Here is a 23,349-nt window from a genome sequence, read left to right on the forward strand (position 1 = left end):
CCAAATGGGGCGTGGGGAAAGAGCGGCAGGGGGACAGCCCCCAGCCCAGGGTGGGTGAGGACTGGCAGGTCAGCACTGCTCCCAAGGGAGCAGTCAGGCCAGGGGCCTGAGCGCTGGGAGAAGTCTGTCACCCTGGGGTGCAGGGAGGCCTCCAGGGAGGGGGTTGGCCAGCCTGAGGTGCGGCCCTCACACTCTCTCTGTGGCCCTGCGAGTCCCCCTACTCCTGTAAGCACAGCTCCTAAAAATAGAGCCGCTCAAGAGGCAGATCGGGGTGGGGGAGGGCTTCCAGCCCAGAAGAGGCATCTGAGATCGCGTCCAGGCACTGGTGGCAGGAAGGAGGGGGGCCAGGGGGACCTCCAGTTGGAAGAGGGGCCAGAAGGCCCACGCCAAGCTCCCATCTGTCCTTTCTAGCAAGTCGCCATCACAGCCAAAAGGCCAGGGTCACCTTTCTTGGGGAATAAAGCAGAAACACTGGCCATGCTGTCAAAGACCAAGGTTTAATACCCAGCTTTGCTGTGTGACCTTATCTGAGTCACTTAACCTCTCTGCGCCTCTGTTAACCTATCCATGAAACAGAAGAGCAGAGGCCTCACCCTCAGCCCTGTGCCCAGCAGGCAGCTGGACTCGTCCTGACAGCAGCTGTTGGCCCACCTGCAGAGCTGGACCAGGGCAATGAGATCCTCCCAGGTTCCTGCCCGAAGACCCAGGGTAAAGAGGAATTCGGGAGGTCAGGCCTCCCAGCTGCACCAGGACAAGAATGAGCCTCAAACACCCATCTCCAGGTGCCTCCCCCCCCCCCCCCCCCCGCAACCCCCAGCCGTGTTCCTTCAGGAGGGAGCGGTTCTCCCTGCAGAGCTCCAGCAGGTGCTCTCCCCAGTAGGATGGGGGGCAGGGACCCTGGGGTGGGGGCACTGGACTCAGGGTTAACACCCTGACCCAGAGAGCCGCTCTCCCCCTCCAGGAAACGGGTCTCTCCACGCTGCTCAGCCGTGGAGAGCCCTGTACGTGTTGTAGCCACGCATTCTGGGAAACAGACTCATTCAGAAGGACAATGCAGATAGTGGAGTGCAGTTTATTACACCGGCGGGCCCAAGGCAGAGTCTCCTCTTAGCCAAGGACCCTGACCAGCATTTGTGAAAATCTTTTATACCCCATGTGTACATGTCTGAACCCACCACTCCAAATTCCTTGAGACTTACATAAACCAAGGAAAATACAATCCCAATAGGCCCATGATTCAGGTGCTATGTGCTCGAACAGTCAAACAGTTAGCCAATAATCAATAACCCTGAGGTTACACTCTGATAGATACAGACAAATTTATGGCCTGTCTGGAGGAAGGGGTGATTAGTGTATGTTTTCTCTTAGGCGATGAGTAACCTAGATAGATCTTCAAGGTTCCCTGGTCTAGAGGGGGTCTTGTCCTTCTGTTGTTTTCATAGGCACTAAACACAGAGTTCAGAGTTCATTGGAAAGGTGGCTGAGCATGATCAGCATGAACAGGCCTAAGATGGAGTCCATGCCCTATGAATTCCTTCATCTGGGGTGTGGCCCAGCCCTGCATCTGCCTGGAAGGGCCTCCAGGGTCCCTGGTCCCCTGGCTGCTTCTGGTGGGCAGGCTTTCTCAGCAGTTCTGACAGCTTCTGAACCCCATGGAGGAGAATGTGGCCACGAGGACTGTTCTGACTGGTGTGGGCACCCACAGCCCGGCTCTGCTCCCCGGTGAGGGGGGAGGACCTGCCCAGGATGGGGCAGGGGCTCCTCGCCTAGAGGGAGGAGGTGTCAGGAGGGGGAGTCCCCGAGGGTCGGAACATCATTTCATTTAGAGGCCTGGCCTCTCCATCCTACAGAGGAGGAAAGAGACCCAGGGAGGGACAGCTATTCACCCAAGATCTTCCACCCACCCCAGGCCTTCAGTGGGACGTCTGTGATTCACACCGGAGTCTCCAGCCTCAGGCTGAGGGTCCGTTAAACTAGGTTCAGGGAGTTATCTCTGAGACTCCGCCCTCTAAAGCTCCCGAGGGAAGGGGGCCTCTCCCAGCTCTGACACCCAGTCAGAGTGGACACTGTGACTTCGGACAGAGGGCCCAGACTACAGGGCATGCCTCTGCTCTTAGAGCCTGCCCCAGTCTTAGCCAGAACAGGAGCTGCCAATGGGTCTTGTGGTGTGTGCTCTGCCCTGTGGGGTCTGGGAGAGGGCAGGGGCTGGACAGGCTTTAAACAGGCCCGCGGCCTGGTGGTGGGAGAAATGTGTGCGGGAGTCACGCTGAAGGTGGTGGGGGCAGGGGGAGAGGGGGTGTTGGCTGCTCTTTTGGCAGGTGCCAGGGACAGGGCTAAGGGAACATGTACCGCAGGCCATATAAGCACATGTGGTCTTCCAGCTGCTCAGATAAACTATTTAAAACCAGGACAGCCACGCAGGGGACAGGAGGGAGCAGGCACATAACACAAGCCAGCTGTCTGTCCTGAAAACCCCGATAAAGCAGATGCCAGCAGTCAGGAAGGCAGGTTGGGGCATAAGCTCAGCTGTGGTGATGTGTGGACAAGGGTGCTTCCAGGCTACTGGCTCCTCTAGCGGGTGAACACCCTTAGGGGGGAGGCAGGCTCTGGCGGCCTCAGTGAGCACACCTACAGAGGGGTCTGCTTGCCCCCCAAGCCACGTGGCAAGCCCTCCCCCACTGGGCAGGGAGTAGACCCACTGCAGGGTGTCAAATTCAAGGTCAAACTTCCAGCAAAGAGCAAGGGTTCTCTTCAAAGAGGCAGCTGGTTGAGTAGAGGGGCAGGGAAGATGGTTGAAATTCAAGACACGACAGCTTAAAATTACAATCTGCTAAACCCACTAGAATACAATGTCCACGTGGCCAGCACACGGGCCTTGCATTTGCTTGCACGCCTGTGTCTGCGGCCTCCAGCACAGCACCTGGGTCATGGACGGGCTTGGGACAGGACAAAGAAGAGGAAGCAAACCTGGGATAGGCCTGCTCTCTGAATTCTCAGGGCCCCTGTCCTGCCCAACTCCTCCTGGGCCCTGAGCCCCGGCCCTGCCAAGGGCCGCCTGTGGTGACGCACACTCCTCTCCGTGGGCAACGATAGCCTCTCCCCGCTTCCCCCCTCGCCTGACCCACGTCCCGCCCCCCCTCAACTTTGTTGCCTGGGGAGCCCCAGGCCCCATCCGACACGCGCTCCTCACCTGCTCTTCTGTTGACCTGGCCCCGTCTCAGCTGAGGCTGTCCTTCCACGGTCCCCGGGGGCCTCTGAGCCCAGTGGCCCTTCCCGTACCAGTAGATCCGGGGCAAGACCGGCTGAAGCCAGGAGCCAGCAGCTGGCACCGGGGGACAGTGAGCAGCCAGGCTGCCACCCGCTCTCCTGGTCTGGCTCCCGGGAGCCCAGCCAGGCTTTATGTCCTGCCCCGAAATCTGCAATTTAGGAACCGCTTTTCCTACACCTTCCCTTAACTCAAGCTACTTCAGTGGGTGCCTTGTAAGCTCAAAAGTCCTTCAAATGGGACAGAATTTGCTTCCGTGGATGCCTGGGAGAGGGCTCTGGCACCCGAGGCCCCACAGGAAAAGCCTGGCAGGTTCCAGGCATCCGTGGCCTGACTGTGTGTGGGATCCAGGGGCCATCCTAAGGCAGGATGGACTAACTCGGAGCACAGGCGGCCGTCACTGCAGCCGCCACAGCTGGCCTGCCCTGGACGCCCTGCCCTTGCCCACGAGGGGAAGTCACCTCTCCGAGCTAACAGCAGATGAGGGACAAGAACACAGAGACGGTGCCCACGGCCCTGGGGACCCACAGGAGGCCTGGCACAGGAGGCGGGCGTGGTCAGGCGGGTGCCCGGGCTGTGTGCTGTCCTCACACATCGCCCTGAGGTCGCCCTGGGCGTGCGTCCCTCCTCCCCCGCCCCGAAGGGTGAGTGCAGGGCCTTCATGTGTAGAGTGAGTGCAAGAGGGTGGGCAGTGTGGTGCTGCCCGCTGCACCCTTCCCAGGAAGCCCCAATGGGCACTGAGGGCTCCCCCAGGGGGCAACAGCACCAGCCACACAGAGCACGCAGAGCTGACGGCACCAGGCTGGCTCTGGCTGCTTGGTCTACACACAGCTCAGCGTCCCCTCTGGCCCAGGAGGGCAGGGGAGAGGAGATCTAGGTGTGGGGGCAAGTGTGCTGGGCTGTGGCCACAGAGGCTGCTGTCAGACAAATGCCTGCCCCCCTGGGGCCCCCACAGCTAGAACATCATCCCCACACTGTTTAGCCTCCGCTGAAAAGCAAAGCTTCTGGCAAGAATGATTTTTAAGGAATTATTGGTCACACCTGAGAGTGATTGAGTTTATCAGCTCTTTCCTGAGTGTGGGGAGGGGCACAGGATGGGTTAGCCAGGACAGCAGGTGGGGTGTGAAGGGGAGCAAGGCAGGGCCTGGGAGAGGTCAGCATGGCTCCTCCAGCCTGGCAGGCAGCACAAGGACGGTGGGGGCCAGCCTGGGAGAGGTGCACGGAGACACTGGTGCGACCTGACGGACCCGGAGGAGGAGGAAGAGCAGGAGTCCACGTGGACAGGGTGGCGAGGTTCTGTGCAGATGCGCAGTGCCCGCAGCTGGACAGGCTTGGGACACACCTGCCCCAGAAGGGTGGGGAGGAAGCTGGCCAGCATCCTCCCGGGTCCAGTGTGGAAAGTGGGCGGGAGAGGCAGCCAGCGCGGCTGCTGGCCTGAGACTGGCTCCTCACACCTGTGGGACCAAGGACGGTTAGGACAAGGGGGTTCATGGGGCGGGGCAGGGACACCCCCTTTTCCCCAGTCCCCCCACGCTGGGCAGGGCCCAGGCCTGCTGTGGAGGAGTGGGCACCTGCTGGCCCATAGTCTCCAGGGATAACCGCCCCAGCCCCTGGGCCCCGACTCACCTTGGCACCCAGCGGGGGCTCCGGCTTCTTCCTACACTGGGGACTCTTGCCAGCTTCCGACTCCTACTGCGTCTCCTGGTTCTGGGCATCAGGACAGAGACCGGGCTCAGGCTGCTGCAGAGTCCCCTGGCCCGTCCCTTCCTGGGGGAGGACTCCAGGCCCTCCTTCCGCCCTCTGACCCACAGGCTTCCCCACAGCCATCCCGCATGCAGAGCTTATCCACTATGCTTGGGGCTGTCCCGTCCCTGACGGGTCATTCCACTACGAGAGGCCTGCAGGGAGACGCGCAGTACCTGTGGGCCCTGCTGTGCTGACCCCTGGGCCCTGCTCATCCACAGGTTGAACTGTGACTTCTCCACCCCTGAGAGCTGCAAGTTCTCCTGAGGAGAGAGCTCCCACCTTGGGGCCGGGCTGGCATCTCCAGAGGGCCCCCCTCCCCACATCTACACGGCCAGGCCATGGGACCCTCCCCTGGAGCTGTGTGAACAGCTGGGCTGGGGGCTCAGCAACAGGCATGGCCGGGCCCTAGAGTCCGCCAGACAGACACAGGAAAGCATGGAACTGTCCTGCAGTGCCCAGGCTTCAGCTCTGCAGACCCCAGGCTCAGCGGTCTGCAGACGCCTGGCAGGACCGAGCCACTCACCTTGTGGCTGGAGGCTGGGCCCTCGGCTCTGGCCCACCAGCGAGGGGGACTTGGCCTCCGCCTCCATGCTGGGGCTGCTCACCTGGACGGAGCAGGGGGCAAGTCATGCGGGAGGACAGGCAGCCCGGAGCCCCCGCAGGCCCGGCTCACCCTAGCAGCAAGGGGCGGTGGCAGCAGGCTGGTCCTCTGCCCCCGCCTGCTGCCTCGGCTGTGGAGGTGCAGCCACAGGCTCAGGGCCAGGCCAGTGGACAGGGTTTCCAGGGATGGGGGAGCTTCTAGAAGCATCTGAGGCTTCCCTGGAGTCTGGGCCTGGGATGAGGGTGTGGTGTGGGTGCCAGGTGAGACCCCATCCCAGTCCCCTGTCCTGTGGGCAGCAGAGCAGGCAGGGAGGGGAGACAGAGCTGGGGCCGGCCTGGAGGGAGGACAGGAGAAAGGGAGGAAGCCAGAGACACCGGGAGGACAGCAGATGGGAGGACAGGAGACAGGGAGGCAGCCAGAGATGCCGGGAGGACAGGGAGGTGGGGGGCACCGTGCACCTGCAGAGTGACAGGCGGGAGGCCGCCAGCCCGGGGCAGAGGCCCCGCCAAAGACTCGGGCTCCTTCTCAGGCCCAGTGCCCCGCTGCCTCCTGGGGCTGGATGGGCACTCTGCTGAGGCTGACTGCTCCCAGTCCTGGGGCCACACTGGGGCCATGGCCCTGACTGGGGCCGGCTGCATCTCGGGGACTGGGGTCTTCTCGAAGACGGTGGCTTTCTCAGACACTGGTCTTTTCTCTGAGTCGCTGGCTTTGTCTGGAACTGCCCTCTTTCCTGAGACAGCTCTCTCCTCCAGCACAGAGATCTTCTGGAACATGAAACATTTACTGGGGCGGGGAGTCTCAGGGTCCAGGCTTGCTTTCGGCTCAAGTGTCTTCTGTGCAGCAGACGGCTTCTAGGAGCCCGCATGTGCCCTGCCCGCCAGCACCCCCTGCCAGGCCTGCCGTGGAGGAGTGGGTGCCTGCTGGCCCACGTTCTCCAGGGAGAGCTGCCCCAACCGCTGGGCCCCCACTCACCTCGGCACCCAGCGGGGCCTCTGGCTTCTTCCTCCACTGGGGCTTGCTGCCAGCTGCCAACTCCCTCTGTGTCTCCTGGTTCTGGGAATCAGGTCAGAGACCGGGCTCAGGCTGCTGCAGAGCCCCCTGGCCCGCCTCTTCTCAGGGGAGGACCCCAGGCCCGACTCCTTCCACCCTCTGACCCGCAGGCTTCCACATGGCCATCCCGCGTGCAGAGCATCTCCACTGCACTCAGGGCTGTCCCTCCCGTGATGGGTCATCCCACTATGAGAGGCCTGCAGGGAGACCGGGGCCAGAGGGGCACATCTGGTACCTGTGGGCCCTGCTGTGCTGACTCCTGGGCCCTGCTCATCCACAGGATGAGCTGTGACTTCTCCACCCCTGAGAGCTGCAAGTTCTCCTGAGGAGAGAGCTCCCACCTTGGGGCCGGGCTGGCATCTCCAGAGGGGCCCCCTCACCACATCTACACGGCCAGGCCATAGGACCCTCCCCCGGAGCTGTGTGCACCGCTGGGCTGGGGGGCTCAGCAACAGGCATGGCCGGGCCCTCGAGTCCGCCAGACAGACGCAGGAAAGCATGGAGCTGTCCCACAGTGCCCAGGCTCCAGTTCTGCAGACCCCAGGCTCAGCGGTCTGCAGAGCCCTGGTGCGCCAGGGCCACTCACCTTGCGGCTAGAGGCTGGGTCCTCTTGGCTCTGGCCCACCTGCTCCTTCTCGAAAAGGTGGCGCTTGCTGGTGACATCCACGGGAACCACTGGGAACTCAGTGTGGAATGGGTTTGCATACCTGAGAGACTCTGATCTCTGGGAGCAGAGAGCACAGGCCGTTGACGCTGGAGCCTGAGGCCCCTGGCATGCCCAGCACACCCCAGGGCCCGGCCCTCTCACCTGTATGGCCGAGAGGTATTGCTCCACCTTCAGGCCTAATTTGACCGAGCTGGCCGGGAGCCTCACGCTGCTGCTGCAGGGCAGGAAGACAGGGCGAGACAAAGCAGGTGAGGCCTTCCCGCCCACGGGACACCGGGCCTGCCCCTGTGCCCCACCTCACTCTGGCAAAGAGAATGCGGCCTCTGTACACAGACGGTGGGGGCTCCCTGTCCTCCCGAGACACGGTCCATTTGGCAGGACCCCCAGGCCAGAAACAGCTGCTGTCCCTGTGCTGTGGAGTCAGTCCCGCCTCAGACGCTGCTCCCCTCTCTCCACCTTCCACCCTCCCGAACCCCAGGCTCCCCTTTCCAGATCAACCCCATCCTGCCCTCAGGCACAGGCAGCATGAAAGGCCCATGACCTGGGTCTGATGCCCTCCTGAACCTGGTGCCCCAACCCTGCTCCCCGTGCTGCCACGCAGGCTAGCTGGCCTCCATGCGGACTCTGTTCCAAGCCCCTCCGCTTGCCGACCCTCCGTCCAGAGCTGCCTGCAGCGCTCTCCCCACCTCACATCCCCTGATGCCCTCCGCCCCCTGCCATCGCCCTGCTGTCTCATAGAGTTCTCCCCACCTCATGCTCCCTGACGCTCACCATCTTCTGCCCTCACCCCACTCTCGCAGGCTGAGCTCCCCTGACTGCAAGGGGCTCCAGCCCTCGGTTCCTGTCCTGAACCCCTGGGACCTCTGAGCCCTGTGGTTCCTGCACGTCTCACTCTGAAGCAAAGGCAGCAACTCCCTCATCCACTGTGTGCCCCACGTCCCCAAGCCTCGCCCAGGACTGCTGGTCTCAGAGACAGTCTTGGGGCAGATGGTGCAGCCTGCGTGCATGAATCCCCAGTGCTTGACTCAAACGACCCCAGCACACCCACTCGCCGCCACCCCGCCCCCGGCAACCCATGGCCCAGGACGTCCCCTCCCACCCGCATTCTCCAGGCAGCTGGACCCTCCCCTTGCTGCACCTCATGCCTCAGCCCCACATCAGATGAACCCCAGGCCCTGACCTGCGGGTTAAGGCCGCCTCTGAGCTATCTCTCCGGGGGCTCATCTGGAAAGAGAAGAAAGGTGCCAGTGAGCGGGGTCCGTGGCAGCCACAGCCTCCACAAGGGAGGACTTGCCTCTCAGAACACAGCCCACCCTGGGTTCTCGCCCGCACTCTCCTCTACACAGACGCCAGCCACACCCCCATGAAAGGCCTGCCTTGGGCCTGGGGCATGGCCCCTCCCATCAAGCCAGGTCAACAGCCCCTCCTTGATGCCCCCAGATCGTCTCAGGGTGCCTCCTGCCTGCCTCCCCACTGCCCCGAGCCCTGCAGGGAGGGGCCCACAGCAGCCAGGCTCACCCTGAAGGAGATGGCGTGGGGGCTGGAGCGCTGCAGGCTGCTGCTGAAGGTGGGCAAGGCCACTGTGGGCGAGGGGGACTTGGCCTCCGCCTCCGTGCTGGGGCTGCTCACCTGGACGGAGCAGGGAGCAAGTCATGCGGGAGGACAGGCAGCCCGGAGCCCCCGCAGGCCCGGCTCACCCTAGCAGCAAGGGGCGGTGGCAGCAGGCTGGTCCTCTGCCCCCGCCTGCTGCCTCGGCTGTGGAGGTGCAGCCACAGGCTCAGGGCCAGGCCAGTGGACAGGGTTTCCAGGGATGGGGGAGCTTCTAGAAGCATCTGAGGCTTCCCTGGAGTCTGGGCCTGGGATGAGGGTGTGGTGTGGGTGCCAGGTGAGACCCCATCCCAGTCCCCTGTCCTGTGGGCAGCAGAGCAGGCAGGGAGGGGAGACAGAGCTGGGGCCGGCCTGGAGGGAGGACAGGAGAAAGGGAGGAAGCCAGAGACACCGGGAGGACAGCAGATGGGAGGACAGGAGACAGGGAGGCAGCCAGAGATGCCGGGAGGACAGGGAGGTGGGGGGCACCGTGCACCTGCAGAGTGACAGGCGGGAGGCCGCCAGCCCGGGGCAGAGGCCCCGCCAAAGACTCGGGCTCCTTCTCAGGCCCAGTGCCCCGCTGCCTCCTGGGGCTGGATGGGCACTCTGCTGAGGCTGACTGCTCCCAGTCCTGGGGCCACACTGGGGCCATGGCCCTGACTGGGGCCGGCTGCATCTCGGGGACTGGGGTCTTCTCGAAGACGGTGGCTTTCTCAGACACTGGTCTTTTCTCTGAGTCGCTGGCTTTGTCTGGAACTGCCCTCTTTCCTGAGACAGCTCTCTCCTCCAGCACAGAGATCTTCTGGAACATGAAACATTTACTGGGGCGGGGGAGTCTCAGGGTCCAGGCTTGCTTTCGGCTCAAGTGTCTTCTGTGCAGCAGACGGCTTCTAGGAGCCCGCATGTGCCCTGCCCGCCAGCACCCCCTGCCAGGCCTGCCGTGGAGGAGTGGGTGCCTGCTGGCCCACGTTCTCCAGGGAGAGCTGCCCCAACCGCTGGGCCCCCACTCACCTCGGCACCCAGCGGGGCCTCTGGCTTCTTCCTCCACTGGGGCTTGCTGCCAGCTGCCAACTCCCTCTGTGTCTCCTGGTTCTGGGAATCAGGTCAGAGACCGGGCTCAGGCTGCTGCAGAGCCCCCTGGCCCGCCTCTTCTCAGGGGAGGACCCCAGGCCCGACTCCTTCCACCCTCTGACCCGCAGGCTTCCACATGGCCATCCCGCGTGCAGAGCATCTCCACTGCACTCAGGGCTGTCCCTCCCGTGATGGGTCATCCCACTATGAGAGGCCTGCAGGGAGACCGGGGCCAGAGGGGCACATCTGGTACCTGTGGGCCCTGCTGTGCTGACTCCTGGGCCCTGCTCATCCACAGGATGAGCTGTGACTTCTCCACCCCTGAGAGCTGCAAGTTCTCCTGAGGAGAGAGCTCCCACCTTGGGGCCGGGCTGGCATCTCCAGAGGGGCCCCCTCACCACATCTACACGGCCAGGCCATAGGACCCTCCCCCGGAGCTGTGTGCACCGCTGGGCTGGGGGGCTCAGCAACAGGCATGGCCGGGCCCTCGAGTCCGCCAGACAGACGCAGGAAAGCATGGAGCTGTCCCACAGTGCCCAGGCTCCAGTTCTGCAGACCCCAGGCTCAGCGGTCTGCAGAGCCCTGGTGCGCCAGGGCCACTCACCTTGCGGCTAGAGGCTGGGTCCTCTTGGCTCTGGCCCACCTGCTCCTTCTCGAAAAGGTGGCGCTTGCTGGTGACATCCACGGGAACCACTGGGAACTCAGTGTGGAATGGGTTTGCATACCTGAGAGACTCTGATCTCTGGGAGCAGAGAGCACAGGCCGTTGACGCTGGAGCCTGAGGCCCCTGGCATGCCCAGCACACCCCAGGGCCCGGCCCTCTCACCTGTATGGCCGAGAGGTATTGCTCCACCTTCAGGCCTAATTTGACCGAGCTGGCCGGGAGCCTCACGCTGCTGCTGCAGGGCAGGAAGACAGGGCGAGACAAAGCAGGTGAGGCCTTCCCGCCCACGGGACACCGGGCCTGCCCCTGTGCCCCACCTCACTCTGGCAAAGAGAACGCGGCCTCTGTACACAGACGGTGGGGGCTCCCTGTCCTCCCGAGACACGGTCCATTTGGCAGGACCCCCAGGCCAGAAACAGCTGCTGTCCCTGTGCTGTGGAGTCAGTCCCGCCTCAGACGCTGCTCCCCTCTCTCCACCTTCCACCCTCCCGAACCCCAGGCTCCCCTTTCCAGATCAACCCCATCCTGCCCTCAGGCACAGGCAGCATGAAAGGCCCATGACCTGGGTCTGATGCCCTCCTGAACCTGGTGCCCCAACCCTGCTCCCCGTGCTGCCACGCAGGCTAGCTGGCCTCCATGCGGACTCTGTTCCAAGCCCCTCCGCTTGCCGACCCTCCGTCCAGAGCTGCCTGCAGCGCTCTCCCCACCTCACATCCCCTGATGCCCTCCGCCCCCTGCCATCGCCCTGCTGTCTCATAGAGTTCTCCCCACCTCATGCTCCCTGACGCTCACCATCTTCTGCCCTCACCCCACTCTCGCAGGCTGAGCTCCCCTGACTGCAAGGGGCTCCAGCCCTCGGTTCCCGTCCTGAACCCCTGGGACCTCTGAGCCCTGTGGTTCCTGCACGTCTCACTCTGAAGCAAAGGCAGCAACTCCCTCATCCACTGTGTGCCCCACGTCCCCAAGCCTCGCCCAGGACTGCTGGTCTCAGAGACAGTCTTGGGGCAGATGGTGCAGCCTGCGTGCATGAATCCCCAGTGCTTGACTCAAACGACCCCAGCACACCCACTCGCCGCCACCCCGCCCCCGGCAACCCATGGCCCAGGACGTCCCCTCCCACCCGCATTCTCCAGGCAGCTGGACCCTCCCCTTGCTGCACCTCATGCCTCAGCCCCACATCAGATGAACCCCAGGCCCTGACCTGCGGGTTAAGGCCGCCTCTGAGCTATCTCTCCGGGGGCTCATCTGGAAAGAGAAGAAAGGTGCCAGTGAGCGGGGTCCGTGGCAGCCACAGCCTCCACAAGGGAGGACTTGCCTCTCAGAACACAGCCCACCCTGGGTTCTCGCCCGCACTCTCCTCTACACAGACGCCAGCCACACCCCCATGAAAGGCCTGCCTTGGGCCTGGGGCATGGCCCCTCCCATCAAGCCAGGTCAACAGCCCCTCCTTGATGCCCCCAGATCGTCTCAGGGTACCTCCTGCCTGCCTCCCCACTGCCCCGAGCCCTGCAGGGAGGGGCCCACAGCAGCCAGGCTCACCCTGAAGGAGATGGCGTGGGGGCTGGAGCGCTGCAGGCTGCTGCTGAAGGTGGGCAAGGCCACTGTGGGCGAGGGGGACTTGGCCTCCGCCTCCGTGCTGGGGCTGCTCACCTGGACGGAGCAGGGAGCAAGTCATGCGGGAGGACAGGCAGCCCGGAGCCCCCGCAGGCCCGGCTCACCCTAGCAGCAAGGGGCGGTGGCAGCAGGCTGGTCCTCTGCCCCCGCCTGCTGCCTCGGCTGTGGAGGTGCAGCCACAGGCTCAGGGCCAGGCCAGTGGACAGGGTTTCCAGGGATGGGGGAGCTTCTAGAAGCATCTGAGGCTTCCCTGGAGTCTGGGCCTGGGATGAGGGTGTGGTGTGGGTGCCAGGTGAGACCCCATCCCAGTCCCCTGTCCTGTGGGCAGCAGAGCAGGCAGGGAGGGGAGACAGAGCTGGGGCCGGCCTGGAGGGAGGACAGGAGAAAGGGAGGAAGCCAGAGACACCGGGAGGACAGCAGATGGGAGGACAGGAGACAGGGAGGCAGCCAGAGATGCCGGGAGGACAGGGAGGTGGGGGGCACCGTGCACCTGCAGAGTGACAGGCGGGAGGCCGCCAGCCCGGGGCAGAGGCCCCGCCAAAGACTCGGGCTCCTTCTCAGGCCCAGTGCCCCGCTGCCTCCTGGGGCTGGATGGGCACTCTGCTGAGGCTGACTGCTCCCAGTCCTGGGGCCACACTGGGGCCATGGCCCTGACTGGGGCCGGCTGCATCTCGGGGACTGGGGTCTTCTCGAAGACGGTGGCTTTCTCAGACACTGGTCTTTTCTCTGAGTCGCTGGCTTTGTCTGGAACTGCCCTCTTTCCTGAGACAGCTCTCTCCTCCAGCACAGAGATCTTCTGGAACATGAAACATTTACTGGGGCGGGGGAGTCTCAGGGTCCAGGCTTGCTTTCGGCTCAAGTGTCTTCTGTGCAGCAGACGGCTTCTAGGAGCCCGCATGTGCCCTGCCCGCCAGCACCCCCTGCCAGGCCTGCCGTGGAGGAGTGGGTGCCTGCTGGCCCACGTTCTCCAGGGAGAGCTGCCCCAACCGCTGGGCCCCCACTCACCTCGGCACCCAGCGGGGCCTCTGGCTTCTTCCTCCACTGGGGCTTGCTGCCAGCTGCCAACTCCCTCTGTGTCTCCTGGTTCTGGGAATCAGGTCAGAGACCGGGCTCAGGCTGCTGCAGAGCCCCCTGGCCCGCCTCTTCTCAGGGGAGGACCCCAGGCCCGACTCCTTCCACCCTCTGACCCGCAGGCTTCCACATGGCCATCCCGCGTGCAGAGCATCTCCACTGCACTCAGGGCTGTCCCTCCCGTGATGGGTCATCCCACTATGAGAGGCCTGCAGGGAGACCGGGGCCAGAGGGGCACATCTGGTACCTGTGGGCCCTGCTGTGCTGACTCCTGGGCCCTGCTCATCCACAGGATGAGCTGTGACTTCTCCACCCCTGAGAGCTGCAAGTTCTCCTGAGGAGAGAGCTCCCACCTTGGGGCCGGGCTGGCATCTCCAGAGGGGCCCCCTCACCACATCTACACGGCCAGGCCATAGGACCCTCCCCCGGAGCTGTGTGCACCGCTGGGCTGGGGGGCTCAGCAACAGGCATGGCCGGGCCCTCGAGTCCGCCAGACAGACGCAGGAAAGCATGGAGCTGTCCCACAGTGCCCAGGCTCCAGTTCTGCAGACCCCAGGCTCAGCGGTCTGCAGAGCCCTGGTGCGCCAGGGCCACTCACCTTGCGGCTAGAGGCTGGGTCCTCTTGGCTCTGGCCCACCTGCTCCTTCTCGAAAAGGTGGCGCTTGCTGGTGACATCCACGGGAACCACTGGGAACTCAGTGTGGAATGGGTTTGCATACCTGATAGACTCTGATCTCTGGGAGCAGAGAGCACAGGCCGTTGACGCTGGAGCCTGAGGCCCCTGGCATGCCCAGCACACCCCAGGGCCCGGCCCTCTCACCTGTATGGCCGAGAGGTATTGCTCCACCTTCAGGCCTAATTTGACCGAGCTGGCCGGGAGCCTCACGCTGCTGCTGCAGGGCAGGAAGACAGGGCGAGACAAAGCAGGTGAGGCCTTCCCGCCCACGGGACACCGGGCCTGCCCCTGTGCCCCACCTCACTCTGGCAAAGAGAACGCGGCCTCTGTACACAGACGGTGGGGGCTCCCTGTCCTCCCGAGACACGGTCCATTTGGCAGGACCCCCAGGCCAGAAACAGCTGCTGTCCCTGTGCTGTGGAGTCAGTCCCGCCTCAGACGCTGCTCCCCTCTCTCCACCTTCCACCCTCCCGAACCCCAGGCTCCCCTTTCCAGATCAACCCCATCCTGCCCTCAGGCACAGGCAGCATGAAAGGCCCATGACCTGGGTCTGATGCCCTCCTGAACCTGGTGCCCCAACCCTGCTCCCCGTGCTGCCACGCAGGCTAGCTGGCCTCCATGCGGACTCTGTTCCAAGCCCCTCCGCTTGCCGACCCTCCGTCCAGAGCTGCCTGCAGCGCTCTCCCCACCTCACATCCCCTGATGCCCTCCGCCCCCTGCCATCGCCCTGCTGTCTCATAGAGTTCTCCCCACCTCATGCTCCCTGACGCTCACCATCTTCTGCCCTCACCCCACTCTCGCAGGCTGAGCTCCCCTGACTGCAAGGGGCTCCAGCCCTCGGTTCCTGTCCTGAACCCCTGGGACCTCTGAGCCCTGTGGTTCCTGCACGTCTCACTCTGAAGCAAAGGCAGCAACTCCCTCATCCACTGTGTGCCCCACGTCCCCAAGCCTCGCCCAGGACTGCTGGTCTCAGAGACAGTCTTGGGGCAGATGGTGCAGCCTGCGTGCATGAATCCCCAGTGCTTGACTCAAACGACCCCAGCACACCCACTCGCCGCCACCCCGCCCCCGGCAACCCATGGCCCAGGACGTCCCCTCCCACCCGCATTCTCCAGGCAGCTGGACCCTCCCCTTGCTGCACCTCATGCCTCAGCCCCACATCAGATGAACCCCAGGCCCTGACCTGCGGGTTAAGGCCGCCTCTGAGCTATCTCTCCGGGGGCTCATCTGGAAAGAGAAGAAAGGTGCCAGTGAGCGGGGTCCGTGGCAGCCACAGCCTCCACAAGGGAGGACTTGCCTCTCAGAACACAGCCCACCCTGGGTTCTCGCCCGCACTCTCCTCTACACAGACGCCAGCCACACCCCCATGAAAGGCCTGCCTTGGGCCTGGGGCATGGCCCCTCCCATCAAGCCAGGTCAACAGCCCCTCCTTGATGCCCCCAGATCGTCTCAGGGTGCCTCCTGCCTGCCTCCCCACTGCCCCGAGCCCTGCAGGGAGGGGCCCACAGCAGCCAGGCTCACCCTGAAGGAGATGGCGTGGGGGCTGGAGCGCTGCAGGCTGCTGCTGAAGGTGGGCAAGGCCACTGTGGGCGAGGGGGACTTGGCCTCCGCCTCCGTGCTGGGGCTGCTCACCTGGACGGAGCAGGGAGCAAGTCATGCGGGAGGACAGGCAGCCCGGAGCCCCCGCAGGCCCGGCTCACCCTAGCAGCAAGGGGCGGTGGCAGCAGGCTGGTCCTCTGCCCCCGCCTGCTGCCTCGGCTGTGGAGGTGCAGCCACAGGCTCAGGGCCAGGCCAGTGGACAGGGTTTCCAGGGATGGGGGAGCTTCTAGAAGCATCTGAGGCTTCCCTGGAGTCTGGGCCTGGGATGAGGGTGTGGTGTGGGTGCCAGGTGAGACCCCATCCCAGTCCCCTGTCCTGTGGGCAGCAGAGCAGGCAGGGAGGGGAGACAGAGCTGGGGCCGGCCTGGAGGGAGGACAGGAGAAAGGGAGGAAGCCAGAGACACCGGGAGGACAGCAGATGGGAGGACAGGAGACAGGGAGGCAGCCAGAGATGCCGGGAGGACAGGGAGGTGGGGGGCACCGTGCACCTGCAGAGTGACAGGCGGGAGGCCGCCAGCCCGGGGCAGAGGCCCCGCCAAAGACTCGGGCTCCTTCTCAGGCCCAGTGCCCCGCTGCCTCCTGGGGCTGGATGGGCACTCTGCTGAGGCTGACTGCTCCCAGTCCTGGGGCCACACTGGGGCCATGGCCCTGACTGGGGCCGGCTGCATCTCGGGGACTGGGGTCTTCTCGAAGACGGTGGCTTTCTCAGACACTGGTCTTTTCTCTGAGTCGCTGGCTTTGTCTGGAACTGCCCTCTTTCCTGAGACAGCTCTCTCCTCCAGCACAGAGATCTTCTGGAACATGAAACATTTACTGGGGCGGGGAGTCTCAGGGTCCAGGCTTGCTTTCGGCTCAAGTGTCTTCTGTGCAGCAGACGGCTTCTAGGAGCCCGCATGTGCCCTGCCCGCCAGCACCCCCTGCCAGGCCTGCCGTGGAGGAGTGGGTGCCTGCTGGCCCACGTTCTCCAGGGAGAGCTGCCCCAACCGCTGGGCCCCCACTCACCTCGGCACCCAGCGGGGCCTCTGGCTTCTTCCTCCACTGGGGCTTGCTGCCAGCTGCCAACTCCCTCTGTGTCTCCTGGTTCTGGGAATCAGGTCAGAGACCGGGCTCAGGCTGCTGCAGAGCCCCCTGGCCCGCCTCTTCTCAGGGGAGGACCCCAGGCCCGACTCCTTCCACCCTCTGACCCGCAGGCTTCCACATGGCCATCCCGCGTGCAGAGCATCTCCACTGCACTCAGGGCTGTCCCTCCCGTGATGGGTCATCCCACTATGAGAGGCCTGCAGGGAGACCGGGGCCAGAGGGGCACATCTGGTACCTGTGGGCCCTGCTGTGCTGACTCCTGGGCCCTGCTCATCCACAGGATGAGCTGTGACTTCTCCACCCCTGAGAGCTGCAAGTTCTCCTGAGGAGAGAGCTCCCACCTTGGGGCCGGGCTGGCATCTCCAGAGGGGCCCCCTCACCACATCTACACGGCCAGGCCATAGGACCCTCCCCCGGAGCTGTGTGCACCGCTGGGCTGGGGGGCTCAGCAACAGGCATGGCCGGGCCCTCGAGTCCGCCAGACAGACGCAGGAAAGCATGGAGCTGTCCCACAGTGCCCAGGCTCCAGTTCTGCAGACCCCAGGCTCAGCGGTCTGCAGAGCCCTGGTGCGCCAGGGCCACTCACCTTGCGGCTAGAGGCTGGGTCCTCTTGGCTCTGGCCCACCTGCTCCTTCTCGAAAAGGTGGCGCTTGCTGGTGACATCCACGGGAACCACTGGGAACTCAGTGTGGAATGGGTTTGCATACCTGAGAGACTCTGATCTCTGGGAGCAGAGAGCACAGGCCGTTGACGCTGGAGCCTGAGGCCCCTGGCATGCCCAGCACACCCCAGGGCCCGGCCCTCTCACCTGTATGGCCGAGAGGTATTGCTCCACCTTCAGGCCTAATTTGACCGAGCTGGCCGGGAGCCTCACGCTGCTGCTGCAGGGCAGGAAGACAGGGCGAGACAAAGCAGGTGAGGCCTTCCCGCCCACGGGACACCGGGCCTGCCCCTGTGCCCCACCTCACTCTGGCAAAGAGAATGCGGCCTCTGTACACAGACGGTGGGGGCTCCCTGTCCTCCCGAGACACGGTCCATTTGGCAGGACCCCCAGGCCAGAAACAGCTGCTGTCCCTGTGCTGTGGAGTCAGTCCCGCCTCAGACGCTGCTCCCCTCTCTCCACCTTCCACCCTCCCGAACCCCAGGCTCCCCTTTCCAGATCAACCCCATCCTGCCCTCAGGCACAGGCAGCATGAAAGGCCCATGACCTGGGTCTGATGCCCTCCTGAACCTGGTGCCCCAACCCTGCTCCCCGTGCTGCCACGCAGGCTAGCTGGCCTCCATGCGGACTCTGTTCCAAGCCCCTCCGCTTGCCGACCCTCCGTCCAGAGCTGCCTGCAGCGCTCTCCCCACCTCACATCCCCTGATGCCCTCCGCCCCCTGCCATCGCCCTGCTGTCTCATAGAGTTCTCCCCACCTCATGCTCCCTGACGCTCACCATCTTCTGCCCTCACCCCACTCTCGCAGGCTGAGCTCCCCTGACTGCAAGGGGCTCCAGCCCTCGGTTCCTGTCCTGAACCCCTGGGACCTCTGAGCCCTGTGGTTCCTGCACGTCTCACTCTGAAGCAAAGGCAGCAACTCCCTCATCCACTGTGTGCCCCACGTCCCCAAGCCTCGCCCAGGACTGCTGGTCTCAGAGACAGTCTTGGGGCAGATGGTGCAGCCTGCGTGCATGAATCCCCAGTGCTTGACTCAAACGACCCCAGCACACCCACTCGCCGCCACCCCGCCCCCGGCAACCCATGGCCCAGGACGTCCCCTCCCACCCGCATTCTCCAGGCAGCTGGACCCTCCCCTTGCTGCACCTCATGCCTCAGCCCCACATCAGATGAACCCCAGGCCCTGACCTGCGGGTTAAGGCCGCCTCTGAGCTATCTCTCCGGGGGCTCATCTGGAAAGAGAAGAAAGGTGCCAGTGAGCGGGGTCCGTGGCAGCCACAGCCTCCACAAGGGAGGACTTGCCTCTCAGAACACAGCCCACCCTGGGTTCTCGCCCGCACTCTCCTCTACACAGACGCCAGCCACACCCCCATGAAAGGCCTGCCTTGGGCCTGGGGCATGGCCCCTCCCATCAAGCCAGGTCAACAGCCCCTCCTTGATGCCCCCAGATCGTCTCAGGGTGCCTCCTGCCTGCCTCCCCACTGCCCCGAGCCCTGCAGGGAGGGGCCCACAGCAGCCAGGCTCACCCTGAAGGAGATGGCGTGGGGGCTGGAGCGCTGCAGGCTGCTGCTGAAGGTGGGCAAGGCCACTGTGGGCGAGGGGGACTTGGCCTCCGCCTCCGTGCTGGGGCTGCTCACCTGGACGGAGCAGGGAGCAAGTCATGCGGGAGGACAGGCAGCCCGGAGCCCCCGCAGGCCCGGCTCACCCTAGCAGCAAGGGGCGGTGGCAGCAGGCTGGTCCTCTGCCCCCGCCTGCTGCCTCGGCTGTGGAGGTGCAGCCACAGGCTCAGGGCCAGGCCAGTGGACAGGGTTTCCAGGGATGGGGGAGCTTCTAGAAGCATCTGAGGCTTCCCTGGAGTCTGGGCCTGGGATGAGGGTGTGGTGTGGGTGCCAGGTGAGACCCCATCCCAGTCCCCTGTCCTGTGGGCAGCAGAGCAGGCAGGGAGGGGAGACAGAGCTGGGGCCGGCCTGGAGGGAGGACAGGAGAAAGGGAGGAAGCCAGAGACACCGGGAGGACAGCAGATGGGAGGACAGGAGACAGGGAGGCAGCCAGAGATGCCGGGAGGACAGGGAGGTGGGGGGCACCGTGCACCTGCAGAGTGACAGGCGGGAGGCCGCCAGCCCGGGGCAGAGGCCCCGCCAAAGACTCGGGCTCCTTCTCAGGCCCAGTGCCCCGCTGCCTCCTGGGGCTGGATGGGCACTCTGCTGAGGCTGACTGCTCCCAGTCCTGGGGCCACACTGGGGCCATGGCCCTGACTGGGGCCGGCTGCATCTCGGGGACTGGGGTCTTCTCGAAGACGGTGGCTTTCTCAGACACTGGTCTTTTCTCTGAGTCGCTGGCTTTGTCTGGAACTGCCCTCTTTCCTGAGACAGCTCTCTCCTCCAGCACAGAGATCTTCTGGAACATGAAACATTTACTGGGGCGGGGAGTCTCAGGGTCCAGGCTTGCTTTCGGCTCAAGTGTCTTCTGTGCAGCAGACGGCTTCTAGGAGCCCGCATGTGCCCTGCCCGCCAGCACCCCCTGCCAGGCCTGCCGTGGAGGAGTGGGTGCCTGCTGGCCCACGTTCTCCAGGGAGAGCTGCCCCAACCGCTGGGCCCCCACTCACCTCGGCACCCAGCGGGGCCTCTGGCTTCTTCCTCCACTGGGGCTTGCTGCCAGCTGCCAACTCCCTCTGTGTCTCCTGGTTCTGGGAATCAGGTCAGAGACCGGGCTCAGGCTGCTGCAGAGCCCCCTGGCCCGCCTCTTCTCAGGGGAGGACCCCAGGCCCGACTCCTTCCACCCTCTGACCCGCAGGCTTCCACATGGCCATCCCGCGTGCAGAGCATCTCCACTGCACTCAGGGCTGTCCCTCCCGTGATGGGTCATCCCACTATGAGAGGCCTGCAGGGAGACCGGGGCCAGAGGGGCACATCTGGTACCTGTGGGCCCTGCTGTGCTGACTCCTGGGCCCTGCTCATCCACAGGATGAGCTGTGACTTCTCCACCCCTGAGAGCTGCAAGTTCTCCTGAGGAGAGAGCTCCCACCTTGGGGCCGGGCTGGCATCTCCAGAGGGGCCCCCTCACCACATCTACACGGCCAGGCCATAGGACCCTCCCCCGGAGCTGTGTGCACCGCTGGGCTGGGGGGCTCAGCAACAGGCATGGCCGGGCCCTCGAGTCCGCCAGACAGACGCAGGAAAGCATGGAGCTGTCCCACAGTGCCCAGGCTCCAGTTCTGCAGACCCCAGGCTCAGCGGTCTGCAGAGCCCTGGTGCGCCAGGGCCACTCACCTTGCGGCTAGAGGCTGGGTCCTCTTGGCTCTGGCCCACCTGCTCCTTCTCGAAAAGGTGGCGCTTGCTGGTGACATCCACGGGAACCACTGGGAACTCAGTGTGGAATGGGTTTGCATACCTGATAGACTCTGATCTCTGGGAGCAGAGAGCACAGGCCGTTGACGCTGGAGCCTGAGGCCCCTGGCATGCCCAGCACACCCCAGGGCCCGGCCCTCTCACCTGTATGGCCGAGAGGTATTGCTCCACCTTCAGGCCTAATTTGACCGAGCTGGCCGGGAGCCTCACGCTGCTGCTGCAGGGCAGGAAGACAGGGCGAGACAAAGCAGGTGAGGCCTTCCCGCCCACGGGACACCGGGCCTGCCCCTGTGCCCCACCTCACTCTGGCAAAGAGAACGCGGCCTCTGTACACAGACGGTGGGGGCTCCCTGTCCTCCCGAGACACGGTCCATTTGGCAGGACCCCCAGGCCAGAAACAGCTGCTGTCCCTGTGCTGTGGAGTCAGTCCCGCCTCAGACGCTGCTCCCCTCTCTCCACCTTCCACCCTCCCGAACCCCAGGAACCCCATCCTGCCTTCAGGCACAGGCGGCATGAAAGGCTCATGACCTGGGTCTGATGCCCTCCTGAACCTGCTGCTCCCCATGCTGCTGCACTGGCTGGCTGGCCTCCATGTGGACTCTGCTCCAAGCCCCTCTGCTTGCCAACCCTCCGTCCAGTGCTGCCTGCATAGCTCTCCCCACCTCACGCCTGTAGGGTGCAACCACTCCATTTTCAACAAATACCTCTTCTCTGTCAGGCCCTGCCGTTTACAGATGAGGAGCAAAGACAGGCAGGGCGCTGGCCCGAGTCACACGGCAATGGGCACAGGAGCCGGGAGTGGTGCCCAGGCCTCCGTGCCCCCATGGCCACGTGGGTGCAGTGCAGGCCAAATGCCCTGCGCCCCCTCTCCAGGAGCCGGGGAGCCGCACGGGAGGCTGCCCCAAACCTGGGCTGCTGCAGAAGGGCCCCTCCTGTGCCTCCACCTGCCCGCCCCAGCTCAGGTGAGTTCACTCGCTGGCTGAGCCTCCTGCCAGGTCTGCGAACTGAGCTTGTTCAGAAGTGAGAGGAGATGCGTCCCCCGAGTGGGCCCTGTCCCCGCGGTGAGGCGTGTTGGGGAGCTCAGTCTCGGGGCTAGTGATCAGACCAGCAGCACCTCCTTCCCATCAGAATCCACGGGGGTCCACTAGCAGAAGGGGGCCGGGCTGAAGGGGCATGGTTGGCCCAGGGCCCAAAAACCCCCAGGTCGTGCCCCTGGTGCACGAGCTGTGCACCCACCTGAGAGGCGGGTTAGCACTCTCAGGAGCGTGGAAGGATGAGCTAAGCTTATAAAATGCCCAGCAAGAGCGGCCCAGCTCACCCACACTGGTCCTGACTGCTGTCCTGACCAGCCTGGGGCCCACAGAAGGTCAGCCCACTCCCCAGGCAGGGGCAGCTGGTCCATCCTCACTGGGGTCCTGCCTCCCACCCGCACCTCTCAGGGGCCGGCAGGTCCTCATCGTCCGTGGTGAATCTCAGGTTCCAGAGTCGCCGCCGGCGTTCTCGCTCCTGTTCCTCCTTGTCCTCCAGGGCCCACTGCTGGGTCCGGCTGGCGGGAATGGAGGGTCAGCATAGCCTCAGGGTGACGTCCAGAGCGTCCCCGCTGCTGACATCATGGGTGAGGGGAGCGGCGTTCCGGACTTCACCCTGCACCCCCACTGGAATGGGGGTCCACCCTGCCTGGGCGCCCAGGGAAGTGGCAGGGTGGTCACTGCTCAGCCCGAAGGAGGCAGGTGAACCTGGCCGAGCCCGGCTTTGATCTGAGGCTCTCAGATGAACAGTGACTGAGAAACATCCCAGCTCCCCGGCTCCCCTGGGATGTCCCAGCCCCGCAGACAGAGATCCCAGATGAACCAGCCATCCCCAAAGGGGAACCCAGCATTGCTTCCCTCACTGTCTAGGTGCTCCAGCCTCCTTCACCTCCGAAAACCAGCCTTCCCGTGGGCGGGAGTGAGGGGCAGAGCCTGCCTCTGGCCCCTGGTCACTTAGTCACTCACAGTCATTCATAGTCATTCTCAGAGCCATAGTCACTCTCATACCGGTCCCCCTCATAGCCAGCCCCCAGACCCCGCCTTCCACCATCCTGCCTCCAGCCCCATGTCCCTACAGCACCCTGCCCCAGCCTCCCACCAGTCATCCTCACCCACCTGCCCACGCACCTACCTCCCCCCAGCACCCCACTCCCATTCTAGCCAAAGAGCAAAGAATTTCTGAGGAACCAAGCTGGGCTAGCCTCCCACTGGGAACTACAGGGTCACAGATCCACCAGCCAAATACTGAGAAAGGGAAGTGAGCCCCGCTCTGCACCGGGAGGGAAAGGGCTGGACTGCAGATGGGGGACAGGATGGCCTGGAGGCCAGAGGCTGGGCCTACTGGGAGGGAGGCCAGGGGCGGGGCCCGCGGGGAGGGAGGCCGAGCTTCCCCAGGGGCCACAGGGGAAGCTCCAGGCCATGTGGGCCGGGGCTCCTGTCCAGCAGTCTGGGCCCCGATCAGAAGGGTCCGGGGAAGGCCACCCTCTCGCCTCCCAGCATCACTGCAGGGTAGTAAGGCTCCCGCCTGGTTAGCGCCCAAAACTGTTCCCCAGCCTCTCCGCTGCCGTATTCCTACCGTGGCCTCGCCTGCCTCTACAGAGCCTCACATGCAACCACGGAAGAAG

General features: G+C 64.5%; 1 protein-coding gene across 1 annotated transcript in view; it reads right to left on the reverse strand.

Moving 5' to 3' along the window:
* Window positions 1–593: 593 nt before the first annotated feature.
* LOC128071485 (uncharacterized) overlaps window positions 594–23,349 on the reverse strand; it is a gene marked incomplete at its 3' end in the record, with an annotated part of 28,820 nt that continues 6,064 nt past the window's right edge. The window contains 38 exon segments of the mRNA XM_052664319.1: window positions 594–691; window positions 3,191–3,322; window positions 5,535–5,616; window positions 6,071–6,376; window positions 6,585–6,665; window positions 6,898–6,984; window positions 7,249–7,386; window positions 7,471–7,543; window positions 8,510–8,553; window positions 8,848–8,958; window positions 9,413–9,748; window positions 9,750–9,842; window positions 9,928–10,008; window positions 10,241–10,327; window positions 10,592–10,729; window positions 10,814–10,886; window positions 11,853–11,896; window positions 12,191–12,301; window positions 12,756–13,091; window positions 13,093–13,185; window positions 13,271–13,351; window positions 13,584–13,670; window positions 13,935–14,072; window positions 14,157–14,229; window positions 15,196–15,239; window positions 15,534–15,644; window positions 16,099–16,527; window positions 16,613–16,693; window positions 16,926–17,012; window positions 17,277–17,414; window positions 17,499–17,571; window positions 18,538–18,581; window positions 18,876–18,986; window positions 19,441–19,869; window positions 19,955–20,035; window positions 20,619–20,756; window positions 20,841–20,913; window positions 22,129–22,242. Coding sequence (XP_052520279.1) covers window positions 594–691; window positions 3,191–3,322; window positions 5,535–5,616; window positions 6,071–6,376; window positions 6,585–6,665; window positions 6,898–6,984; window positions 7,249–7,386; window positions 7,471–7,543; window positions 8,510–8,553; window positions 8,848–8,958; window positions 9,413–9,748; window positions 9,750–9,842; window positions 9,928–10,008; window positions 10,241–10,327; window positions 10,592–10,729; window positions 10,814–10,886; window positions 11,853–11,896; window positions 12,191–12,301; window positions 12,756–13,091; window positions 13,093–13,185; window positions 13,271–13,351; window positions 13,584–13,670; window positions 13,935–14,072; window positions 14,157–14,229; window positions 15,196–15,239; window positions 15,534–15,644; window positions 16,099–16,527; window positions 16,613–16,693; window positions 16,926–17,012; window positions 17,277–17,414; window positions 17,499–17,571; window positions 18,538–18,581; window positions 18,876–18,986; window positions 19,441–19,869; window positions 19,955–20,035; window positions 20,619–20,756; window positions 20,841–20,913; window positions 22,129–22,242 — 4,876 coding nt within the window.

This window comes from Budorcas taxicolor, unplaced genomic scaffold, assembly GCF_023091745.1.
Source record: "Budorcas taxicolor isolate Tak-1 unplaced genomic scaffold, Takin1.1 scaffold993, whole genome shotgun sequence".
NCBI classification, from domain to species: domain Eukaryota; kingdom Metazoa; phylum Chordata; class Mammalia; order Artiodactyla; family Bovidae; genus Budorcas; species Budorcas taxicolor.